The sequence below is a fragment of the Vicia villosa genome, linkage group LG6 (genome assembly GCF_029867415.1).
Source record: "Vicia villosa cultivar HV-30 ecotype Madison, WI linkage group LG6, Vvil1.0, whole genome shotgun sequence".
NCBI classification, from domain to species: Eukaryota; Viridiplantae; Streptophyta; class Magnoliopsida; order Fabales; family Fabaceae; genus Vicia; species Vicia villosa.
The window spans coordinates 111955949-111976362 of record NC_081185.1 but is presented as its reverse complement, the minus strand read 5'-3'; the positions used below and the strand labels follow the sequence as shown (position 1 = coordinate 111976362).

The 20414-nt window shown below is 32.9% G+C and overlaps 2 protein-coding genes across 4 annotated transcripts; both read left to right on the top strand.

Annotated features, from left to right (window-relative positions):
• Nucleotides 1-4968: 4968 nt before the first annotated feature.
• On the top strand, nucleotides 4969-13299 carry LOC131609614 (acyl-CoA hydrolase 2-like). 3 transcript variants are annotated; one of them, XM_058881371.1, is made up of 18 exons: nucleotides 4969-5322; nucleotides 5424-5516; nucleotides 5761-5828; nucleotides 6069-6150; nucleotides 7257-7303; nucleotides 7404-7529; nucleotides 7730-7807; nucleotides 7887-7974; nucleotides 8534-8646; nucleotides 10546-10608; nucleotides 10693-10748; nucleotides 10888-10904; nucleotides 11510-11597; nucleotides 11823-11879; nucleotides 12402-12503; nucleotides 12637-12685; nucleotides 12905-12973; nucleotides 13063-13299. In XM_058881371.1, exons 1-18 carry the CDS (start codon nucleotides 5307-5309, stop codon nucleotides 13138-13140), a joined length of 1290 nt encoding a protein of 429 aa, XP_058737354.1. In that variant the 5' UTR covers nucleotides 4969-5306; the 3' UTR covers nucleotides 13141-13299. The 3 variants fall into 3 exon arrangements, with proteins under 3 accessions (XP_058737354.1, XP_058737356.1, XP_058737355.1); XM_058881372.1 differs by lacking the exon at nucleotides 4969-5322 and having other exon boundaries at nucleotides 5715-5828; XM_058881373.1 differs by lacking the exons at nucleotides 10888-10904; nucleotides 11510-11597 and having other exon boundaries at nucleotides 4970-5322.
• Nucleotides 13300-16536: 3237 nt separating this feature from the next.
• On the top strand, nucleotides 16537-19602 carry LOC131609613 (acyl-CoA hydrolase 2-like). The gene is made up of 15 exons (XM_058881370.1): nucleotides 16537-16722; nucleotides 16796-16877; nucleotides 16958-17004; nucleotides 17116-17241; nucleotides 17369-17446; nucleotides 17529-17616; nucleotides 17691-17803; nucleotides 17918-17980; nucleotides 18068-18123; nucleotides 18198-18302; nucleotides 18436-18492; nucleotides 18754-18855; nucleotides 18957-19005; nucleotides 19107-19175; nucleotides 19271-19602. Exons 1-15 carry the CDS (start codon nucleotides 16585-16587, stop codon nucleotides 19346-19348), a joined length of 1251 nt encoding a protein of 416 aa, XP_058737353.1. The 5' UTR covers nucleotides 16537-16584; the 3' UTR covers nucleotides 19349-19602.
• Nucleotides 19603-20414: the final 812 nt, after the last annotated feature.

Here is a 20414-nt window from a genome sequence, read left to right as displayed (position 1 = left end):
ATTTTTAAATAATATCCACAATAGACCATACACATTATTCATTCATTAATAAAATCGAAGTGTCGAACAAAATGTTGGTAAACCATACACCAGTGTTCATAAAATACAACAAACTATGTAAATTCTCTAAATGTTAATGTCAAAATACAAATTGAAATATCACTACTGAGTATATCTCTCGCCCATGTTCCTCCTCTGCCTCCTATATTGCAGTACATGTCGTGCCTCTACTAAGATTGTCTATAGAGTGACTCTCTTTAAGAGCGTTTTCTTGAAATTCGCCCCTAGGTATACCATACAGATACCTGATCTGCTGCAATACTTACTCAGGTAGACGTGGATGCATAAGTTGAGACCCAAAAGACAACCATATAGAGTACTATGATATCATCTCCAAGGGTCGTGCCTGATGGTGTTCACAGTACATCGTGAAACAGGTGCCATCCAACATGATGCAGTCAATTGCAGTTCGAAATGAATCGGTTGCCAGATTCTCCCTGAGTGGGAAAATGGATCAGACACGTGGCAGTTCCTTAAAGTAGTCTTCAACATATTCTCATCTAGAGAGACATGGAAAATGCTAGTGAATCCATGCCTGAAAATGGATAGTTGTATCTTGTCAATTGTCTCGTTTTTCATTGACTACCTCCAACTAACTTGGAGTAGAGGTACACCAAACAAGATGCTCCCAACTGTACTCATGAATCCTTTCAAAATCAAGGAAGTATCTAATGTAGACAATGTTGACATAAGTCCCACTTTTGTCCATAAAAATGATTGTGTGGAACAAAACCATGAAATAAAACCTCAATGCGCATACTCTATATCTATCGTCATCACATGCAACATCCATAACCACATTCAGGTGGTATACATGATTTTTCATAAGGAAAAGAATATGGCATGACATCCTCTAGTGTCATTTATCTCCTGTTGAACATCACTCGAATCAACTCCTAAATATGTTGCTATCAAATTCAGTGCATCAGGTTTACTGATTCTAGAGTGATCTAATAATCTTTGTGATCAAAATATTTAGGAGGCATTATTCATCATTAAGTGTGATGATCATCTCACCAATCCGAAGATGAAATAACGATGTCTCTACGTGTCATCTCTCAACTAACTCAAATAATAAACCATGATTAATATAATCATATCCAGTCTGTGAAATTTCTTTAGTCCAGAGAGATGTAAGACATCCTGAAACCATGATTCATCAGGATGCATAAGCTTTGCTACCTTCCTGTCATTGTTGATACATTTCAACATCTCATGGTACTGCAAAAATAAATAACTTTTTGTCAAACAATTCAATTATTTTAACACAAATGTTAAACACACACATTTCAATTAATTTTGTTACCTTTTCCTCCCACATGTGGTTAGCAGCATGGTGTGCATATAAATGAAGTAGTAAAAGTCTGAAGGGCCTCCTAGAAAACTATCGAACACGATAATTTTGGATGATTCTCCACTAAAAATTGTGATGGTCTAACTTTCTCCCATGCACACTGTGGCACGTTGAGTCTCTATCATGCCTCAATCTTTCTTGGTTGTCAGTCATTTTTTTCTAAAATAAAATAAGAAAATACATATCATAAACAAAGAAGTAGAGACAATGTATTAGCAAACCGAATTTTAAATAGTCCACAAAATAGAGGAATCTGGATTTTTTTTATAAGGACTAAGGGTTCGAATTTCAAAATCTGAACTGCACAAGCCTAGAATATAAAGGATGTTTTACAAACCCTGAGCTCAAAATTTCAGAATTTCAAACCAAATATAATTAGGACAAAACAAATACTATATTTCTATGGCATGTAAACTAATTTAGCATAACTATAGCCTATTTAGAAAACACATACATCACAAATAAAAAAATGTAAGAAAATGAGAAACTTATCAAATATGAGAGATGAGTGATCTTGGATTGAATGTAGTGGATAGCACTTGACAAATATGTTAGGCTTGAATATACTGGAGAAGAAGTTGTGAGAAAGATTGAAAAATCTTAGTGTATGAGTAGGCAGTGGTAAGCTTTGTTTTCACTTGTTCAAATTTGATGAAATAAAAGAGAAGAAAAAGGGAATGATCTCAGCGTGAATACTTAAATGAACACATCCGATTTTAATATTTGTAAGATAAATCCGAATTTTGAAATTTGAACTCTTTTAAAACTTTCTTTTCCATTGGTTCTTAAATGAGTTGGGGTGGTGTTTTATGGGGCGGACGAATTCAAAAATTCCGACCTTTTTTTACCTTTAATTTAATTTGTTTTAGAAAGAGTTTTTTGTTTATTTTGTGTGTTTGGAGATTGAAATCCAAAATTTGCAGATAATTTTAAAATTTTGCGAGGATGTGTAAGCAAGGCATGAGGCGTAATGAGTAATGCCCAAAAATTAAGGTTTAGGTCTCACATGTATGTCATATGGTTATTTTTAGGTTAAAGTTTGATCTTTTTGAAATCTGGGTTAGTTTGCTAGCCTATTTAAAATCTATTTCATTTGAAGGTAGTATTTGAATAAATAATCATACTTATGTTTAAATAGGCTGATGCGTAATATGACCATTGAGATTAAGTTCTTTTAAAAATTGACTCATTTGAACTTAGTTGCATACATGTTTTTATAGACTATTTAGTTGGAAGAGTTTATAAAAGCAACTTATATGTTATAGTTGTTTTCAACTTATTTTCGTAAGTTCTCCAAAATAGCTAAATTTTATTTTGGTATTTAACTTGATATTTTATAAAAAATTACTAAAAAAATATTACATTTCAATTCTAGTTTAGAATAATACATTTAAATATGCAAAAATAATTAATGTAGATTAATAAGTATTATACTTGCGAAGAATACAATATCTATAACGTAGCATAGCATGTAGTGAACAAATGTTCAATGTTTATGAAATGTAAATAAGAAATTACTTTTTGGTTCTCATGTTAAGGCATTTATAGTTATTCTTCTTTCTTTAAGCTTTGACCTTTATGTAAGTTACTCTTATTATTGTTTTTCGTTGCATTATTCCTTCCTAGATCTAGAATGCGTGATTCCTATTTGAATCCTTTATCATGACTTAAGACCGAGTTGTTCTTATGATGTGAAGACCTCGCCTACTTAGTAGATGTGACGAGTTGGTCCACTATATGTCTATTACTTAATTAGTTATGTGTAATAAATTTAATATCAATTTTTACATTTTAAAGTAAATTAATAATATTGATAAATGATATATTTAAAAAAATGCATTTAAAAATTTGGAGATTATATATAAAGAGAAACTAATATTTTTTTAAATGGTTATATAACAAAGGACAAAAAGAGGATATCATTTTTTTTAATTTGTTACATGGGACTAAAGAATTATTAGATATTAAATTTTGTATTAATTGAAGAACATTTTATGCTCTTACATTTACAAATAAAGGCATTCATGCTCAAACAAATTAGCTAAGTATATGCTCACTATCACATAATATATGTAGGGGAAACTTTACCCTTTTCATTAGAGAATATCGGGGTTGATTTTGTGGTATAGTTATTTGATTTCTCTACCTTATTCTCGTATGATCTTTGTTGGATTACGGTTTTAGAAAGTTTGCCACCTAAAAAATTATCGGGTTGAGTCGCATATTAGGTCGCTCTCTTTAAGACCTTTCGTGACATTGTCCAAAATTATGTAAAGCAGTCAAACTACCACGTCGCCTCAAGGATAAAATAACTCAGTTCTATACTGCACGATCACTACTTGCACAATAGATTATCGATATAGAAATACACACTCAGATGATACTAAGACCATTCAAATATGATATAAATACCACCTTATTATCTGGTATAACGACCTGTCCTAGTAATTTCTCAAACCAAGAGAAATTTCAATAATTCTCCAAAGAGAATTCAATAATGGTCATTTGACCAATCACAATAATTTATCAAACAAAGAGAAATTTGAATAGTTCTCTAAAGAGAATTCAAGAAAAATTATACTAGATAATTTCTCAATTCAAACGAGGAGAAATTAATATTATTCTCTAAGGAGAATTCAAGAAAGTATTTGGAAAATTCTACGTGTAGAAAAAAAGGGGAAGAAGTTGGTGCTTTAGCAATTCGAAAGATGCGGAGTTATGGGAGTAAGGAAGGAAAAACTCAAAATAAATTTTTGGTGTCTTTTGAAATGAAACAAGTGACTTTCTTATATAATGAAATAAACTAGCCAAAATTTCTAATCCAAACAATGTGGGACTAAGGAGTTTTTTTCAACTAACACACAATGTGAGATTTGACTTAAAAACTTTTTCAATTCATTTCCCTATTTTGGAATACTGCCATAATGTTTCAATAATCTTTCTCTAAGTGAAGGGGTATGTGTGCAAAGACATTTTAATCCAAAGGAATGTAAATTATATGTAGCTAAAAAGTAGGTGAATTTATTATTGTATCGTGTAATAATATAATATTATATTAAACTGAGAACCTTAGATTATGTTAGAAAAATAAAGTAGGAGATCAAAATTGCATTTAAGTCTAAATGTTTTTAAAGAGTATATTTGAATTAATGGAATGAAATGAAATGAGATGAGATGAGATGTAATGGGAGGGTAATTAAAAATGAATGGAAGAAGCGGAATCGAATGAAATGCATTTCATCACATTTCATCACTTTCAATCACTTTTGTACCCTTCGATTTAGGCGAAATGAAAAAATTAATATATTCCATCTTTAAATGTCTAAACAATAAAAATGACACATTTATTCCATTCCACTCCGTGAATATTGGCGTATCCAAACATAACCTAAGCTACCTAGAGTTTCTAAAAATTTAAAATTTAAAATTAATAAATAAATAAATAAGGTAAATAAAATGTTTGCATACATAACACAAGTAATAAGGAATAAAGAGAAGTAGTATAAATTTAGAGTCTGTAATATTTTCCTTAATTAGCGGTCATTGATCCACCATTCACTTCCTTGTTAAAAGATGAATCAACAATTCCACCGCCAATGCTTTATGAACGCTTTCACCCTCCTTATTTTCATTTTTTCATTCAATTATCCTACGCCACTCCTATATCGGACTGAAAAAGAGAAAAATTTTAAATAATCATTTTACAGTAACACAGTTTTTTTTAAATTAATCATTTAATAAATTATTAGAGTTTTAATAATCACTTCCTTGTCGTGTGGAATCTTTCATTTTTTTTCTAAATCTTACCAAAGACGTTAGTTAGTGCTTAATATATACAAAGAGAGATCACTGTAATTCTTAAATCCGTTCGCGATCGCGATCGCTTACTGTAATGGCGAGGGAAGAAGGTGAGTTTCGTAGTTTCATTTTTTCTGTTATGATTTTTTTGAGTTTGAATTTGTGTGTTAGGGTTATTTGATTTGGTTCAGTTTGTTTGATCTTGTTGCAGTGTTGGAGTTTCTCGCTTGTGTTCCTCTTCTTCAGAGGCTTCCTAGATCGTCTTTGCAAAACTTATCTCAACTTGTAATCATCAAAAACTATGGTAATTAGTCGCTAATCAGATTTTAATTTTGATAATTTTACCTTGTTTTGTTGTTTTATTAATCATTGGGATTTGGTTATGCAGTGGTAGTTATTTTTTTTTTTAAATTTTTATTTGTAATTGTGTTTGATGTATTTTAGAAATTTTTATTAGTTTTAAAGAATTTTGAAATTTATTGGAGGAGATGTTTAATTTTAGGGAAGGATGGTTGTTGAACTATATTGAATGGTTGGTTGTTGTGTAGAGCCGGGAGAGTATGTTGTTCGCGAGGGAGAGCCTGGAGAGGGTCTTTACTTCATTTGGGAAGGAGAGGTATGCTCATTTTTTTTTCTTTCTGTCTTAAATGTTGTAAGCAAAATAAATTAAACAATTTCTTTTTTTGCTAATATTTAAGGCCAGAGAATAGTGTACAAGTATCATTGATCGCCTTTATTTAATGATGTCGAGACTGAATGATTATGATGGGAACGGGGTGTGAAGATTTTGTTTCTGCAATACTATTCGTTAAATGTGAAGATTCAGTTTTGTGCTTATAGTTGACTTGGTTTGCAGGCTGAGGTTGTTGGATCTGGTATTGCTGATGATGGGAAGGATCTAGAGTTTCAACTGAAAAGATATGACTATTTTGGTTTTGGTAATAAACTTCATACTTATGCAGCTATGTTCAAAACTGCTCTTTATAGTGTTTTCCCTTCATTTCAAAAATTATAGGCTTGTTTTTTTGGTAATCAAAGGCCTAGCAGAATATCTAGAAACTATCTTGTAAGGTCAACGCTTTAGCTTGAGCGGAAATGTTAGGATAAACAAGGACACAACATGAGGGGCAGTATGGGCAAAATACATTGAGGGTACGAGGATATGGCAGATTTTATAAATAATAACAAGAGGCCCTAGAATACACCAAACTAAGATTAGGTAAAAAATAAATTAAGTATACAAATTTGAATTAAGAAAAGATAATACATATTTTGAAAGTTTAGCATGGGTAATGGTAAACAAAACAAAAGGCTAATATTTTTCTAAGAGGAGTGCTAGCATTAGCATCTCACACTTTTTAATAGTATTTCTCTAAGAGGAGTATGTTCCATTTTCTAAAAGTCAACTTGCCCTTTAGGATGTTTGCAAATTATGAAGCAAGCATCTGATTTTTTCTCATTGAAACGGATCAATCATAAAGATTGTGTTAAAGAGTGTTTAAAGATTGTATTGCTGCCATTCTTCTTTATCTAGTTAGTGGCTTAGTGCAGTATTCTAGTGTTTAATATGTTAGCATTAGTATTCAAAGATTGTCATCCCGTTTACTTATGGTCTCTAAATTAGTATATATCACCTCATAGATTGCCTAACCCATTTCCTCATGTCCTCTAGATTTCTTAAATTGTCTAACCTGTTTCCCTATTTAATTAGTATCAGAAATCTACTACTATTTACTAGTATGAATAGGTTTTGGTACTCTGAACTTTGACACATCATTACACACAAGAGAAAGTAGTTTAACACACCCATTCCTCTATTTTCAACAATATTCTGCATTGGGAATATGGAATTAGTTAGAATTTTTGTAGCCATACAAACCAGGTTTTATTAGTCTAAAACAGATAGGTTTTGTTTGATTTTTGTGAATGAGCTTTTTGTTTAGAGTTTCCTTGTTACATTAAATGTACCAGAGCCTATTATTACTATATAACTAAGGTTCATAACTATAATTACAAAAGACTAATGTGAACTTGCGACTTGCAGGTTTATCAAATGCAGTACACCATGCCGATATCGTAGCTTTGACTAAGGTTCCCTTATTGTCCAACTACATTCCAATATAAACATGATATAATTGTAAATAAAATGTTTTTTCAATCATGTAGCAACTTTTTTTTGTTTGCTATGCAGCTATCCTGTCTAGTACTGCCCCATGAGCACTCAGCACTGTTGCAGCCAGAGTCTATCTGGAGTGCAGAAAAATCTCTTGAGATAGGCTCACTTGTAGAGCATATATTGCATTTGGAACCAATAGAGGTGCTCAATAACACACATGATATGTTTATAATTGATTGATGTATGTTACTAGAGAATGAAGAATTATTGTCCTGGTTTATCTTTGATAATAAGTAGTAATAAAACACTAAATTTCCTATAATTATGCTTTATATTTTATTTTATTTTATTTTGCAAAAGCATAAAGCCTTCTATATCTTTCTGCTCTTTCTCTTTGGAAGGTAGATATTTTTCAAGGTATAACCCTTCCAGATGCTCCAAAATTTGGGAACGTGTTTGGGGGACAATTAGTTGGACAGGTATGATAAAATTACTTTGTATTTTTGGTATAGTACTTTCTAAGGGTAGACTTCTTATGAGGTAATGTGTAATCCCCAGGCACTGGCTGCAGCATCAAAGTCTGTTGATTGTCTAAAGGTTGTTCATAGCTTGCATACATATTTTCTTCTTGCGGGGGATGTTAACAGTAAGCACATTTAATCCTGAACTTTGTTGACAGTGCTCTGGTGTAATTTACCTCTGATCCATTTTTCTTTTCTCTATCCACCTGTTAAATTTGATTTGTATAAGCTAGTTTTTTTAGTATGTTGTTTATAAATTACATTTTAAATGGCTGCAGTTTTAATTTTAGTTGGCAGTTTACAATTTTTATTCTTGACAAATCCAACTCTTGGATTTTCATCACCATCTTACGGGGAAGTAATTTCAAGTTCTTTTTGTTGATAGCCAAACTTAGTGCTATCAAGTAACTTCAATGTTTTGTTGTTAAAATAGTCAGTGTCTCAATAATCCTCGAGTTTGGTTTATGTTGACTTCATTAGGTTCTTCTAATAAAGGTTCTGTCTTTTTAAGATGATAGATCATGTTTAAGAAAAACCAAGCAATCTTTTCTTCAAAATAGAAAATTTAGAACACACAATTCATTGTCATCATTAACATAAAATGTATGTTATGCGTATGGCTAAACCATTTGTTTGTTTAAAATAGTGAAAATGTTATACATTATATGCTCTTTCCTATTCCAGTACCAATTATATATAGAGTTAAGCGTCTGCGTGATGGGAAGAGCTTTGCTACGAGGAAAGTGGATGCCATTCAAAAGGGAAACGTTATATTCACTCTGCTGGCTTCGTTTCAGGTAATCCTCATTTTTCTTGACTTGGACTAGGATAAGTTTTCATTCATTTTTATTTATTTATTTCGCTGTAAATTAGGTCAAGTTATACACTCTTTCTAATTCATATATGCATTTTCTTATCATTCTTAAATGAATAGTGCATAATATTAATAACCTATGAAGCCTGGACTCGGACACGGACACAGGACACGACACGGATACGGACACGAGGACACCGCTAATATAGAAAATATAGGACATGGACACGGCTATATATATTTTATATATTAATATAAGAGAAATGCTAAGAACACTCTCTTTTCAACACTCTCTCAAACACTCACTCTCTTATTGGTTGAAATATGTGTGGGTCCTACCACTTTATGTGGGACCTATTTTCAAAGTGAGGGACCCACACATGTTTCAACCAATAAGAAAGTGGGTGTTTGAGAGAGTGTTGAAAAGAGAGTGTTGCTAGCACTCCTCTTAATAAAATAATGCAATGTATGAGCACAATTTATAGAGTTTAAAATGAGAATTTATAGAGTTTAAAACGAGAAGCAAAATTTATATATATTTAAAGTCAATACTTTCAATTAACAAAAAAAGACATAAATCCACCAAAACAAAAAATAATACAAATCCTATCATAGTCACTTCATATTGATAAAATCAGCCTCTAAACCAAGGAATAAGAAGAAAAAAAAGGAATCCTAATTGTGTTATTTTTATACTGGAGAAGTGAAATATGAAAGGTAAAAAAAATCCTATTATTTTTATAAATCAAAATATGATAATTATTGAGTTGGGCCTGTTTTTTTTTTTTAAAAAAATCTAATTTTTTTTGAGTTGGGTGTGTCCTTTATTTGAAACACGGTGTCGTATCCGTGTCCACTGCAATTAAATTATTATTTTTTTGTTGGACACTGCAAAAATGTGTCATATACGTGTCGTACGAGTATCTGTGTCCGACGCGGCGACACGCCTTCTGAATGGCGTGTCGGCACTTCATAGATAATAACAAATGAAATGCCATTTGGGAACAGCAGATAGTGCAACCAAGCAGTTTAACTTAATATTTCATAGTTCAGACTAGTTTCTGCTGGGAATTAAAAGATGAAATGCCATTTGGGAACACTCAGATGGTGCAACTATATAAATGGAGGATGAACGGAGGGAACGACATGCTTGAAGCCTTGAACAAAATGAGCGGCTAGTTTAAACAGCTTAGAACTCAAAGGAAAGCTAAAAGCACAAATTACCATTAAAATGTTCTAATTTTAAGGAGTAATTTTGATTTTTCAAGTGACAAACAGGAAAGTGGCCAAGAGTCCGCTCCTGGCCACGACCCACGAAAAACCCTAGGAGCGCCTATTACCCAATTCCGGACCGCCACCGACCTCGCTTCCACGGATAACCTCGGCTTGGCATCGCGGATATAGGGACGCTCTAGGTCGCTATTGACTACCTAGATCCTTGATTGGATTAAATTCTGCCAGGAATAGGAGTTTCGATGCAATATCAACAATAGTAAATGAGATGCTGTCTAGCATTGTCAATTCAATCGGAAGAATATAAACCAATGAGTTTCCTTTTCTGGTATCTATATTTTAAGAAAAAAAACTACAGGTCAAACCATTGAGAGATATTTAGAGGTGAACAATCTATCTTTAAACTTTATAGGTGATAGGGAGTTATATTACGGACCTTATCTACTTAGATATGACTCATTGTTGGTGCAGTTTCAGTTTTACATGGTTTAAAAATATAACATGGTTTATGTTTCATATATGCAAAGATGCCAATCTTTGTCTTTAGTCGATTGGCACGTGTTCTTTCATCATATGCTCTAACACTAGGGGATGAATTCTACTTTATATTCGAGGTACATTTATTTATGTTATAACCTTAATTCTACAGAAGGAGGAGTTAGGGTTTCAACACCAGGAAGCGCCTATGCCATCAGTCCCTACTCCAGATGAGGCAAGTAACACAACTTTTATTCGATAAAAAAAGGCCAAATGCTGCTTTGAAATTTGGACTAATAGATTTTGCTCTCTTTTATAGCTTGTATCAATGGAAGCGTTACGAGAGCTACGTCTTACTGATCCCCGTCTTCCAAGGTAAGATTTATTATTCTACATATCCTGTTTGATGCAATAGTTTTCTATATTTGTTTATTTTTCATTTAAATCAATTCCAGATAAGGGTGTGTCTGTATGATGATTTTCTATGATGTATTTATAAATTTCGTTGCTTCAGAACTTACCGGAACAAAGCATAGTTACATAATTCGCTGGTCATCCTAGCGAACCGCGAATTGGTTCGTGAGTACCGGTTCGCGGTACTTTTGTGAACCGGTTCACGTCAATTCACCTAGAATTCAGGAAAGCTGACGTACCAAGGAACCACTTTAGAAAAGCCAATGTTGCCAGACTTTATACTTACTTGACTGTAATGCCATTAATAAATATTATGACTATTTATACTTGGCCCCACATTTTCCATTGGCCTATTACAACGAAGTGTTGTTCTTTGCTCTGCTTGACCACATGTTTGCTGTCCTTTATTTATAAGCTACTATTATTCTCCATGCTATCAATATATCCGATGTGGGACTTCTGTAAGCTACTTTTACTCTGCATGCTTTCAGTATTTATAAGCTTACATTTAGTTTTTTCTTTATTTATTTTTTTATACTACTAATTTTTTAAATATAATATATGAATAGTATCACGAATTCAAACAAAGTACCACGAACCCAAATAACGTACCAACTATGCATACCCCCCACGTACCGAATTCTTTTAGGGTGGCGAACCGCGTACCCGAATTCGTACCACGAACCGGAGCGAATTGCGAACCGTGTGACTATGGAACAAAGTTGCTACAGCTAAATTCATTCCCTGGCCCATAGAGATTCGGTTCTGTGAACCTAGTCCTTCAACAAATCAGACCAAGTCTCCTCCTAGGTTAGCTGGGTGCTCTCTCCTATTTTTTTCTTACATTTATACCAGAGTATTTTATGCTATTTTTTATGGAAGATTTGGAAAGAGGACAGAGGAAAGCATCAGTGTACCTTTAGGAATGCAGCAAATCCTTTGCTTTCCTACCTTTATAAATCATTTTCTTAAAGCCTCTCTTGGAGTCTTAATTGTACTGCATATCAACTTAACTTGTTTAAAATATGAATGCAGTTTGAAATTCTGGTTTAGAGCAAAGGGAAAGTTGTCAGATGATGAGGCCTTGCATAGGTACTACATATCTTTTATTTATTGTTAGATATTTGATTTCAAACAGTTTAGTGAAATTGGCAAATGCATGAACTGGGAGGGCTTTTACTGATGTACTAAATTTGTATAGAGCAAAGGGAAAGCAAAGGAGCCTTGTGCTTGAAAATGTTGAGTTTATGTTAAAATTTGTTGTCAGGGAAAACTTCTGTTATGAGAGAACTTGATTGAAGAGGTTGTGAAAATTGAGATTGCGGGAAATTCGATTTTATTGTACATATGCATCTAAGCCGAACCTGTCTAAGATCCAACTCCCAACTGCTTATGTTGGAAGTTATTAGGTGAATGTGCATGACTGATTTTTATATCTATCAAGTTCCTTTAACAAGAACCCTTTTGAGCTTATGGCTTACCAATGCACTGGTCCATTTTACTTTGCTGAAATTCAACTGTTACGTCACATCCAAACCAAATATCCCATAAGTTTAAACAATAGGCTTATCAATGGTCTTATATCAAACAATTTGTGTATGGTTTGAATTTCAGGTGTGTGGCTGCATTTGCTTCTGATCTAGTATTTCTTCATGTAAGTATGAATCCCCACCGTCGGAGGGGTTTAAAGATTGGTCTCTTGAGTTTGGACCACTCGTAAGTACCACACTCTTTTTGGTTGTAAAATAAGTTATTTATATATTAAAATGATAAAATGTGAGGCATGCCTAGCAAGTTTTCAAGCTTTGTAGCTCAGTATTTGATGTTTCAATTTTTATTTTCATTTCAGCATGTGGTTTCACAGACCTATAAGAGCTGATGACTGGGTACTATATGTGGTGAGTGTTTTCATTATTTTGGGAATGTCACAACCTACAACAACAAAATTCTTGGTGAAAACAATTTTTTAATAACAATTAAACTATCCAAGTATATTTTATTAGGTCATTAATTATTTAACTAGTTAAATAGTTGACTTTTACTAAATTTAAATTATTCACAAAATTGTGTGGTGTGTTGTAAAGTTGTTAATACCCCAAACCGAATTTGTTCTACAGATCTTTAGTCCTACCGCCTCTAATGCGCGCGGCTTTGTTACAGGCCAAATGTTCAATCAGAATGGAGAGGTAAAGGATTATTACATCATTTCATCTATTACCTCTATCTCCATTTCTTTAGTTCAGGTAGTCTAAGATTTTCCATTGTTGAATTGCAGCTACTTATTTCATTAGTTCAAGAAGGCCTGGCAAGGAAGCGCATTCCCAAAAGATCAGCCACCAACTCTAAGTTATGAATTTTTACCAAAAAATAATTAAAAAAAGTAATAGAAGAAAGCTCTATTCTGGACTTGTTGTAGTGTTGGATACGCATAGTAGCTCGACACTTGTTGAATAATTCAGACAAATATTATTTTATTTTTAATATATAAAATAATTGTAATATATTATTTTAATATTATAGTGTTTAAGATTGTTTAGACCATTTTATAAATAGAATTATGAGATAAGGAACAATGCTATGCTTACTGGAAATCCTAATAAATGAGGAATATTTACTTCAATGACTATACTACTATAAGAAGGAAAAATGGTAAGCTTACTTGGGGGGTAGAAAAAGGAAGATGATGAGAAGGGGATGAATAAGATTTGAAAGCTTCCATAGTAGAGGATGATGGATTTGCTTGAGAGAAAGATGATGGGGAAAAATGGACGGATTTATCAATGTCAATTGGTATACTTTGTGAATTGTGGGAAAAGGTGAAGGCGTTGTTGGAAAAGAGTTTAGACATTTAGTTGAAAACTGACATGTTTATTTATGCAAGGAATAAATGAACTAATGGTTCATTAACAATTGTATGTAAGTTACAGGGGCCTACTGAGAGGGAAGATATTGAAAAGTACAATTGTATGGTAATTACAAACCTTCATCAATGGGAAATCTTTCTTGATTGTGTTTGTAATGAACTCTATATTTGAGTTTAAATGTGTTTTCTCTCGTATACAAAATTGGGAGACTTGATTTATATGACAATGAGACCTAACCATACATCTGATTAATAACATTGCTCGTATATCATCTGCCATTAGTATAGTTTTATGTACTTTAAAACCTTTGTGGTATTGAGAGAGATTTGAGTCGATGGATCTTATATCACTTTTCATTTTGTGATGACTAAGATCTAATATCACAATTCTTCCTTTCAGCAGCATGGAAGGATGACAATTTCTTTTCCCAATCTTATGGTGTTTCTCACACCTCTAAAAATATAAAATTGTCCATAAAAAATGTTGGAGATGCATCACCGAGTGCACCTTACATCGTTTTTGTTAAAAATTGATTCAGAGATGCATCTTCGAAAATTTTTAGGATAAATTTGGAGATACATACTCAAAAACACCTTATCTTATTTACTACATGTTTTTCATTGAAATTAACGTTGTTGTTGGGGACTGTCTATCAATTTTAAATAATATTAGAGTCATAGGAATTGTATTTTTGGCCATAGCGTTCTGCGTATTTGACTTTTACACAATCTAGCGTAAAAACTCGATTTTCTAAAAAATTGATTTTGAATTAAAATTTAACGTGTTATTTAATCAGAAAAAATCAAGGATCAAAGTCCTGTATATTGAAACTATTTAAAATATGTGACACCACCCTAAAAACCCTAAATTCCTTGTTTTTCTATTTTATCTGATTTATTTTTTGTTTTTCATATTTTTGAAAGTTTTCGGAAAAATTTGTAGACAATTAATTTGATTTTATTTGATTTTTTTGTTGTATTTTTATAATTTTATTTTAATCGTTTTTTTATTTTTCAATTGTTTTTCTTAATAGAGGAATTGATGATATTTAAATATTTGTTGCATTGTTGATGCATGAGCATGACTTCTAGGTCTGTCTATCCAGATGTACCCAATACTAAATTTTCAAAAATATAATAAGGAACTTTCGGATATGCATATTGGAAAACACTACTTTTCGTTAAGAAAATAAGGTATTTTCGGATATACATCCCTGAAAGAATTATAATAGGGTGACTCACTCATTTGCTATCAATCTTGTAAAAAAAAGGGTACATCCTGAGAAAAATCTTCAAATTTTAAGGGCATTTTTGAAATTTCGCCAAAGAATTTGTGAGAAAATACAAGGGTGGGAAAATAAATTGACCGAAAGGAAATGTTTGGACTTAAGGGTAGGGATGGGCTAGAGCCTGATTGAGAATGAGAATTGATTGTTGGAAAGGATGGAGGTTTGAGGGATTAATGGTGGGCATTAATTTATTCACTCCATGAGGTACTAGTTCATCATGCTGGAAATATCCCTAGATTTTGAAGATCTATCTCTAGTTGCATGTATATTATGCTCCCCAATGCTTTCTTGAGTGAGCCACCCTGAGGTTGCCCAAAAAACTTGTTCGGAGATACATCTCTGTATCTATATTAAGGTTAATCTAGAGGTGTATCTCAGTAATAGCATTATTTCAAAATTCAGAGATTTTTACGGAGATGCATCTCTAAAATACACTATGTTAAGTAGCTCAAACAAAAACCAGTAACAAATGCAGAAAGTTGAAGAAAAACATAAATTAACATCAAAATAGGTAACATTACGTAGATAATCGATATCAAAAATTTAATATTACATTTCATCAGGACGTTGCAACATCATTGTCGGTCTTGTAATTATTACATCCACTTAAATTAGACCATTGGTTTCTTCACAACTCTTAAATCTTCTTCCGTCTTCAACTCAAAGTGAAGGGTTCGCGCTTGGTGGGGAAATCGGGGGATCAACACTAGGAAGAATTTTTACTCGTCGGACATTTCATTTTTGAGCAACACACATTTGTGAGAGACACACTAGTACCACATACTCACCTAAAACCTTGAGGTGATAGATGCGTTGATTCTCTTACTTATAAATGCTCAAGTCTTCACATTCCGAACTAATATGGGACTTCCTCTCATATTACTCACACTTGTAATTCTTTTATAACAGAAATAGAGAAATAGAAAAAAAAAAATTGACGGTGAGAATGATAATCACACCAACTCCTAAAATACTTTTTTCAGAAATGCTTCACCAAGATGTAACCGGTGGTTAAACTCTCTGTGTTAATCGATTACACCACTTGAATTAGTGTATATTAAAAACCATAAAAAAAAATTAAAAACATAAAAAAAATATAAATCAATTAATTATAATAATTGTAATTAAATTCTATTTATATCTGAAATCATTAAATTTTGTTGTTGTTGTTTATATAAAAATGACAAAAATTCAAAATCCTTAATTCGATTGTCTCTCTATAATGACGAGGAAAGAAGGTGAGAGCCTCACCAAAAATATTTTCTTAGTTTTTTTTTCTGTCGAGATTTCACTTTTTTGTTTAGTTCTAGACATTTTTGGTCCTCTACTTATTTTATGAAATGAACCTTTTTTTTTTTAATGTTATTTTAAAGTCAATTTTCTTAATGTTAGCAAAATTGTCACAAACATTTAAAATTCATATAATCCACCGAAAATGATTGAGACTAAAACTCGGGCGTAAAAAACTTAAAAATGAATATGAATTTGAGTTAGGATTATTTGATTTGGTTCACACTGTTTGATCTTGTTGCAGCGTTGGAGTTCCTCGCTTGTGTTCCACTGCTTCAGAAGCTTCCTACATTGTCTTTAAAGAATTTATCTCAACATGTGATTATAAAAAACTATGGTAAATTCATAATTTTGAATGTTTCGTTGTTTACTTCAACTTCACGCAATTAACATTTTCTGTTCTTGCATGGCTGGTTCTTGTGAAGAGCCTGGAGAGTATGTTGTTCGCAAAGGAGAATCTGGAGATGGTCTTTACTTCATTTCGGAAGGATTGGTGCGTTGTTTATGTAATATTATCATTTAAAATTTTACATTTTGTGCTTAACATTCAGTTTCTTGGTTTGAAGGCTAAGGTTATTGGATCTGATATCGCTGATGATGAAAAGGATCAAGATTTTCAACTTAAAAGATATGACTATTTTGGATCTAGCGTTACTGGTAAATAACAAACTTCGTGCTTATGCAGCTACGTTCAAAACTGCTCTTTAATGTGAACTTGCAACTTGCAGGTTTATCTAATGCAGTTCACCATGCTGATGTCGTAGCTTTGACTAAGGTTCTCCATTTTTGGTTTATTGTGTACTTCCTTCCAATATCAACATGATATAATTGTAAATAAATGTTTTTTTTTCAGTCCTTTAGCAACTTTTGTTTTTGTGCTATGCAGCTATCTTGTCTAGTGCTGCTGCATGAGTACTTGGCGCTGTTGCAGCCAAAGTTTATCGACAGTGCAGAAAAATCTCTTGAGAAATGCTCACCTATAGAGCATATATTGCACTTGGAACCAATAGAGGTGCTCGATAACACACATTATATGTTATAATTGACTGATTTATGTTACTAGATAATGAAAAAATCATGTCCTCGTTTATCTTTGATGATAATAAGTCTTATATCTTTCCACTCTTTCGCTTCGGAAGGTAGATATTTTTCAAGGAATAACCCCTATAGATGCTCCAAAGTCTGATAATGTGTTTGGGGGACAGTTAGTTGGACAGGTATCGTAAAATTACTATGTCTTCTTCATATAGTACTTTCTAAGGGTAGACGACTTCTTATGCAGTAATGTGTAATCCCCAGGCACTGGCTGCAGCATCAAAGTCTGTTGATTGTTTAAAAATTGTTCATAGCTTGCATGCGTATTTTCTTCTTCCGGGGGATTTTAACAGTAAGTATGTTTAATCACTGAACTATGTTGACAGTGCTTTGATGTTATACATTGTATGCTCTTTCATGTTTCAGTACCAATTCAATATAAAGTTAAGCGTTTGCATGATGGAACAAACTTTTCTATGAGGAAAGTGGATGCCATTCAAAAGGGAAATGTCATATTCACTTTGCTGGCTTCATTTCAGGTATTCCTCATGTAGTTGCAGTTTCAATTTTTCATGATTTAAAAATATAACCAGTTGATGATTGCTAGTTAATATTCGAGGTACATTATTTTTGTTATTAACTTACTCCTACAGAAAGAGGAGTTAGGGTTTCAACACCAGGAAGTGTCTATGCCATCTGTCCCTACCCCAGATGAGGCAAGCAGCAAAACTTTTATTCAATAAAAAACGCCAAATGCTGCTAGGAATTTTGGACTAATAATAGATTTTGCTTTTTTGTTATAGCTTGTATCATTGGAAGAGTTACTAGAGCAACTTCTTACTGATCCCCGTCTTCCAATGTAAATCAATCTCACATAGGTATGTGTCTATATGATGATTTTCTATGCCATATTTACAAACTTTTTTGTTTCAGAACTTACCGGAACGAAGTTGCTAGAGCTCAATTCATTCACTGGCCCGTAGAGATAAGGTTCTGTGAACCTACACTTGAAACAAATCAGACCAAGTCTCCTCCTAGGTTAGCTGGGCGCTCTCTCGTAGTTTCCGCTTACAATAATCCTTTCTCTGTGAATCATTTTCTCATAGCCTTGATATCTGGGATTCTTAATGGTACTACATATTGTCTAAACTTGTTTAAAATTTGAATGCAGTTTGAGATACTGGTTTAGAGCAAAGGGAAAGTTGTCGGATGATCAGGCCTTGCATAGGTAGGTACTACCTTTTTTTAATATTTTGTTAGATATTCTGATTTCAAACAGTTTAGTGAAATTTTCTAATGCATGAACTGGGAGGGCTTTTACTGATGTACTAAACCAGGAGCCTTGTGCTTGAAAGTGTTGAGTTAATGGAAAACTATTGTTCAAAGAAAGAACTTGACTGAAGAGTTTGTGAAAGTAGAGACTTTGGAAAATTGACTCAGCTTATCAATGATCTTATATCAAATAATCTGTGTATGGTTTGTATTGCAGGTGTGTGGCTGCATTTACTTCTGATATAATATTTCTTCAAGTAAGTATGAATCCCCATCGTCGGAGGGGTTTAAAGATGAGTACCTTGAGTTTGGACCACTCGTAAGTATCACAGTCCTTTTGGTTTTACCGACCTGCCTAGCTAATTTTCAAGCTTTGTAGCTTATCAGTATTTGATGTTTCAATTGTTATTTTTCTTTCAGCATGTGGTTTCACAGACCTTTTAGAGCTGATGACTGGGTGCTATATGTGGTGAGTGTCTTCATTATTTTGGAAAAGTAAACCTGCAACAACAAAATTGTGTGTGGTGTGTTGTAAAGGTGTTAATACCCCGAACCAAATTTGTTCTACAGATCTTTAGTCCTACCGCCTTTAATGCGCGCGGCTTTGTTACAGGCCAAATGTTCAATCAGAAAGGAGAGGTAAATGATTACATCATTTCATCTTCCTTTTCATATCTTTGTGTGTTCTTTTCCTTGGTTCAGCTCGTCTAAGTTTATCCATTGTTGAATTGCAGCTACTTGTTTCATTGGTTCAAGAAGGCCTGACGAGGAAGCATATTCCCAAAAGACCAGCCACCAACTCTAAGTTATGAATTATCACCCCCAACAAAAATATTAACCAACTCTTAAGTTTTCCACATGATGTGTGGTTTTCTTTTTAGATCTCTTTTGATGCAGGTCTTAAATAAAAAAGTTTGATAAGCAATTCAATCATTGGTTATACTAATCTGCTTAAAAAAACCTCTTCTATACGAATAGAAGGAAGGATGATTGTTGATAATTCTTTATATGTAGTTATAGACACTATTCTTGGGTGTAGTCAGTAGTAGTTGTAATAAAAAAAATAAGATATAACCTGTGCCATTATTTCTTGTGATTCAGTGTAATGATTATTGATGCAGCTTTTTAGAATATAAAGTAAGTTTTCTATGGCATATGCATTTTTTTTTTTGAGAAATTTTCTTTTTTTGGTTGTTTTATAATTTTGAAAAAAATGCCGCCAAGAAATTATCAGGTCTAATTGCGGATCAGGTCGCTCTCTTTAAGACATTTTTGCGTCGGTGTTTAAAATTGTGATAGGCTAACAATCAACCACGACATCTCCACAATGAAACAACTCAATTCTATATTAATCTATGACTATTTCAGGGGTGGCAAGACGGATCTGACCTGTTGGACACGCACTGTTCCGTTTCTTTGCAAGTTTTTGCATGCGCGGGCATTAATATAAAAATTTACAATTTTAGGCTAAAAAGGTGAAATGACTATGGGCCCACCTCGCCCCACACTCATTTTTTGTGGGGCGGAACAATGTTTTAGGCCCGCATCGCTCCGCTTTTATGGGCAGGCCTTAACGAGGTGGGCATGTCCGTTTGCCACCCTAACTACTTGTGTGGTAGACAATCAGCCTAAAAATACACTATCTGATGCTACAAAGGACGATTAAATATGGTACAAATAATACTCGTAGTATATGGTAGAAAGACCCATTGTAATAATTTTTTAAATGAGAAAATTTAAATTTGTCCAAAGAAAATTCAATAATGTTTATTTGATCACTCAAAATAATTTCTCAAAGAAAATTTTAAATAATTCTTCAAAGAGAATAAAAAAACTTGATAGTTTCTCAAACACTAAGAAACTCAAATAATTCTCTAA

Excerpts from the sequence above, each read along its gene's own strand:
- LOC131609613 (XM_058881370.1), top strand. The coding sequence starts at position 16,585 with ATGTTTCGTTGTTTACTTCAACTTCACGCAATTAACATTTTCTGTTCT. Across the intron at positions 16,723-16,795 it reads ACTTCATTTCGGAAGGATTG|GCTAAGGTTATTGGATCTGA; the intron begins GTGCGTTGTTTA and ends CTTGGTTTGAAG. Across the intron at positions 17,005-17,115 it reads ATGTCGTAGCTTTGACTAAG|CTATCTTGTCTAGTGCTGCT; the intron begins GTTCTCCATTTT and ends TGTGCTATGCAG.
- LOC131609614 (XM_058881371.1), top strand. Across the intron at positions 8,647-10,545 it reads CTCTGCTGGCTTCGTTTCAG|AAGGAGGAGTTAGGGTTTCA; the intron begins GTAATCCTCATT and ends TTAATTCTACAG. Across the intron at positions 11,598-11,822 it reads CAGACCAAGTCTCCTCCTAG|TTTGAAATTCTGGTTTAGAG; the intron begins GTTAGCTGGGTG and ends ATATGAATGCAG.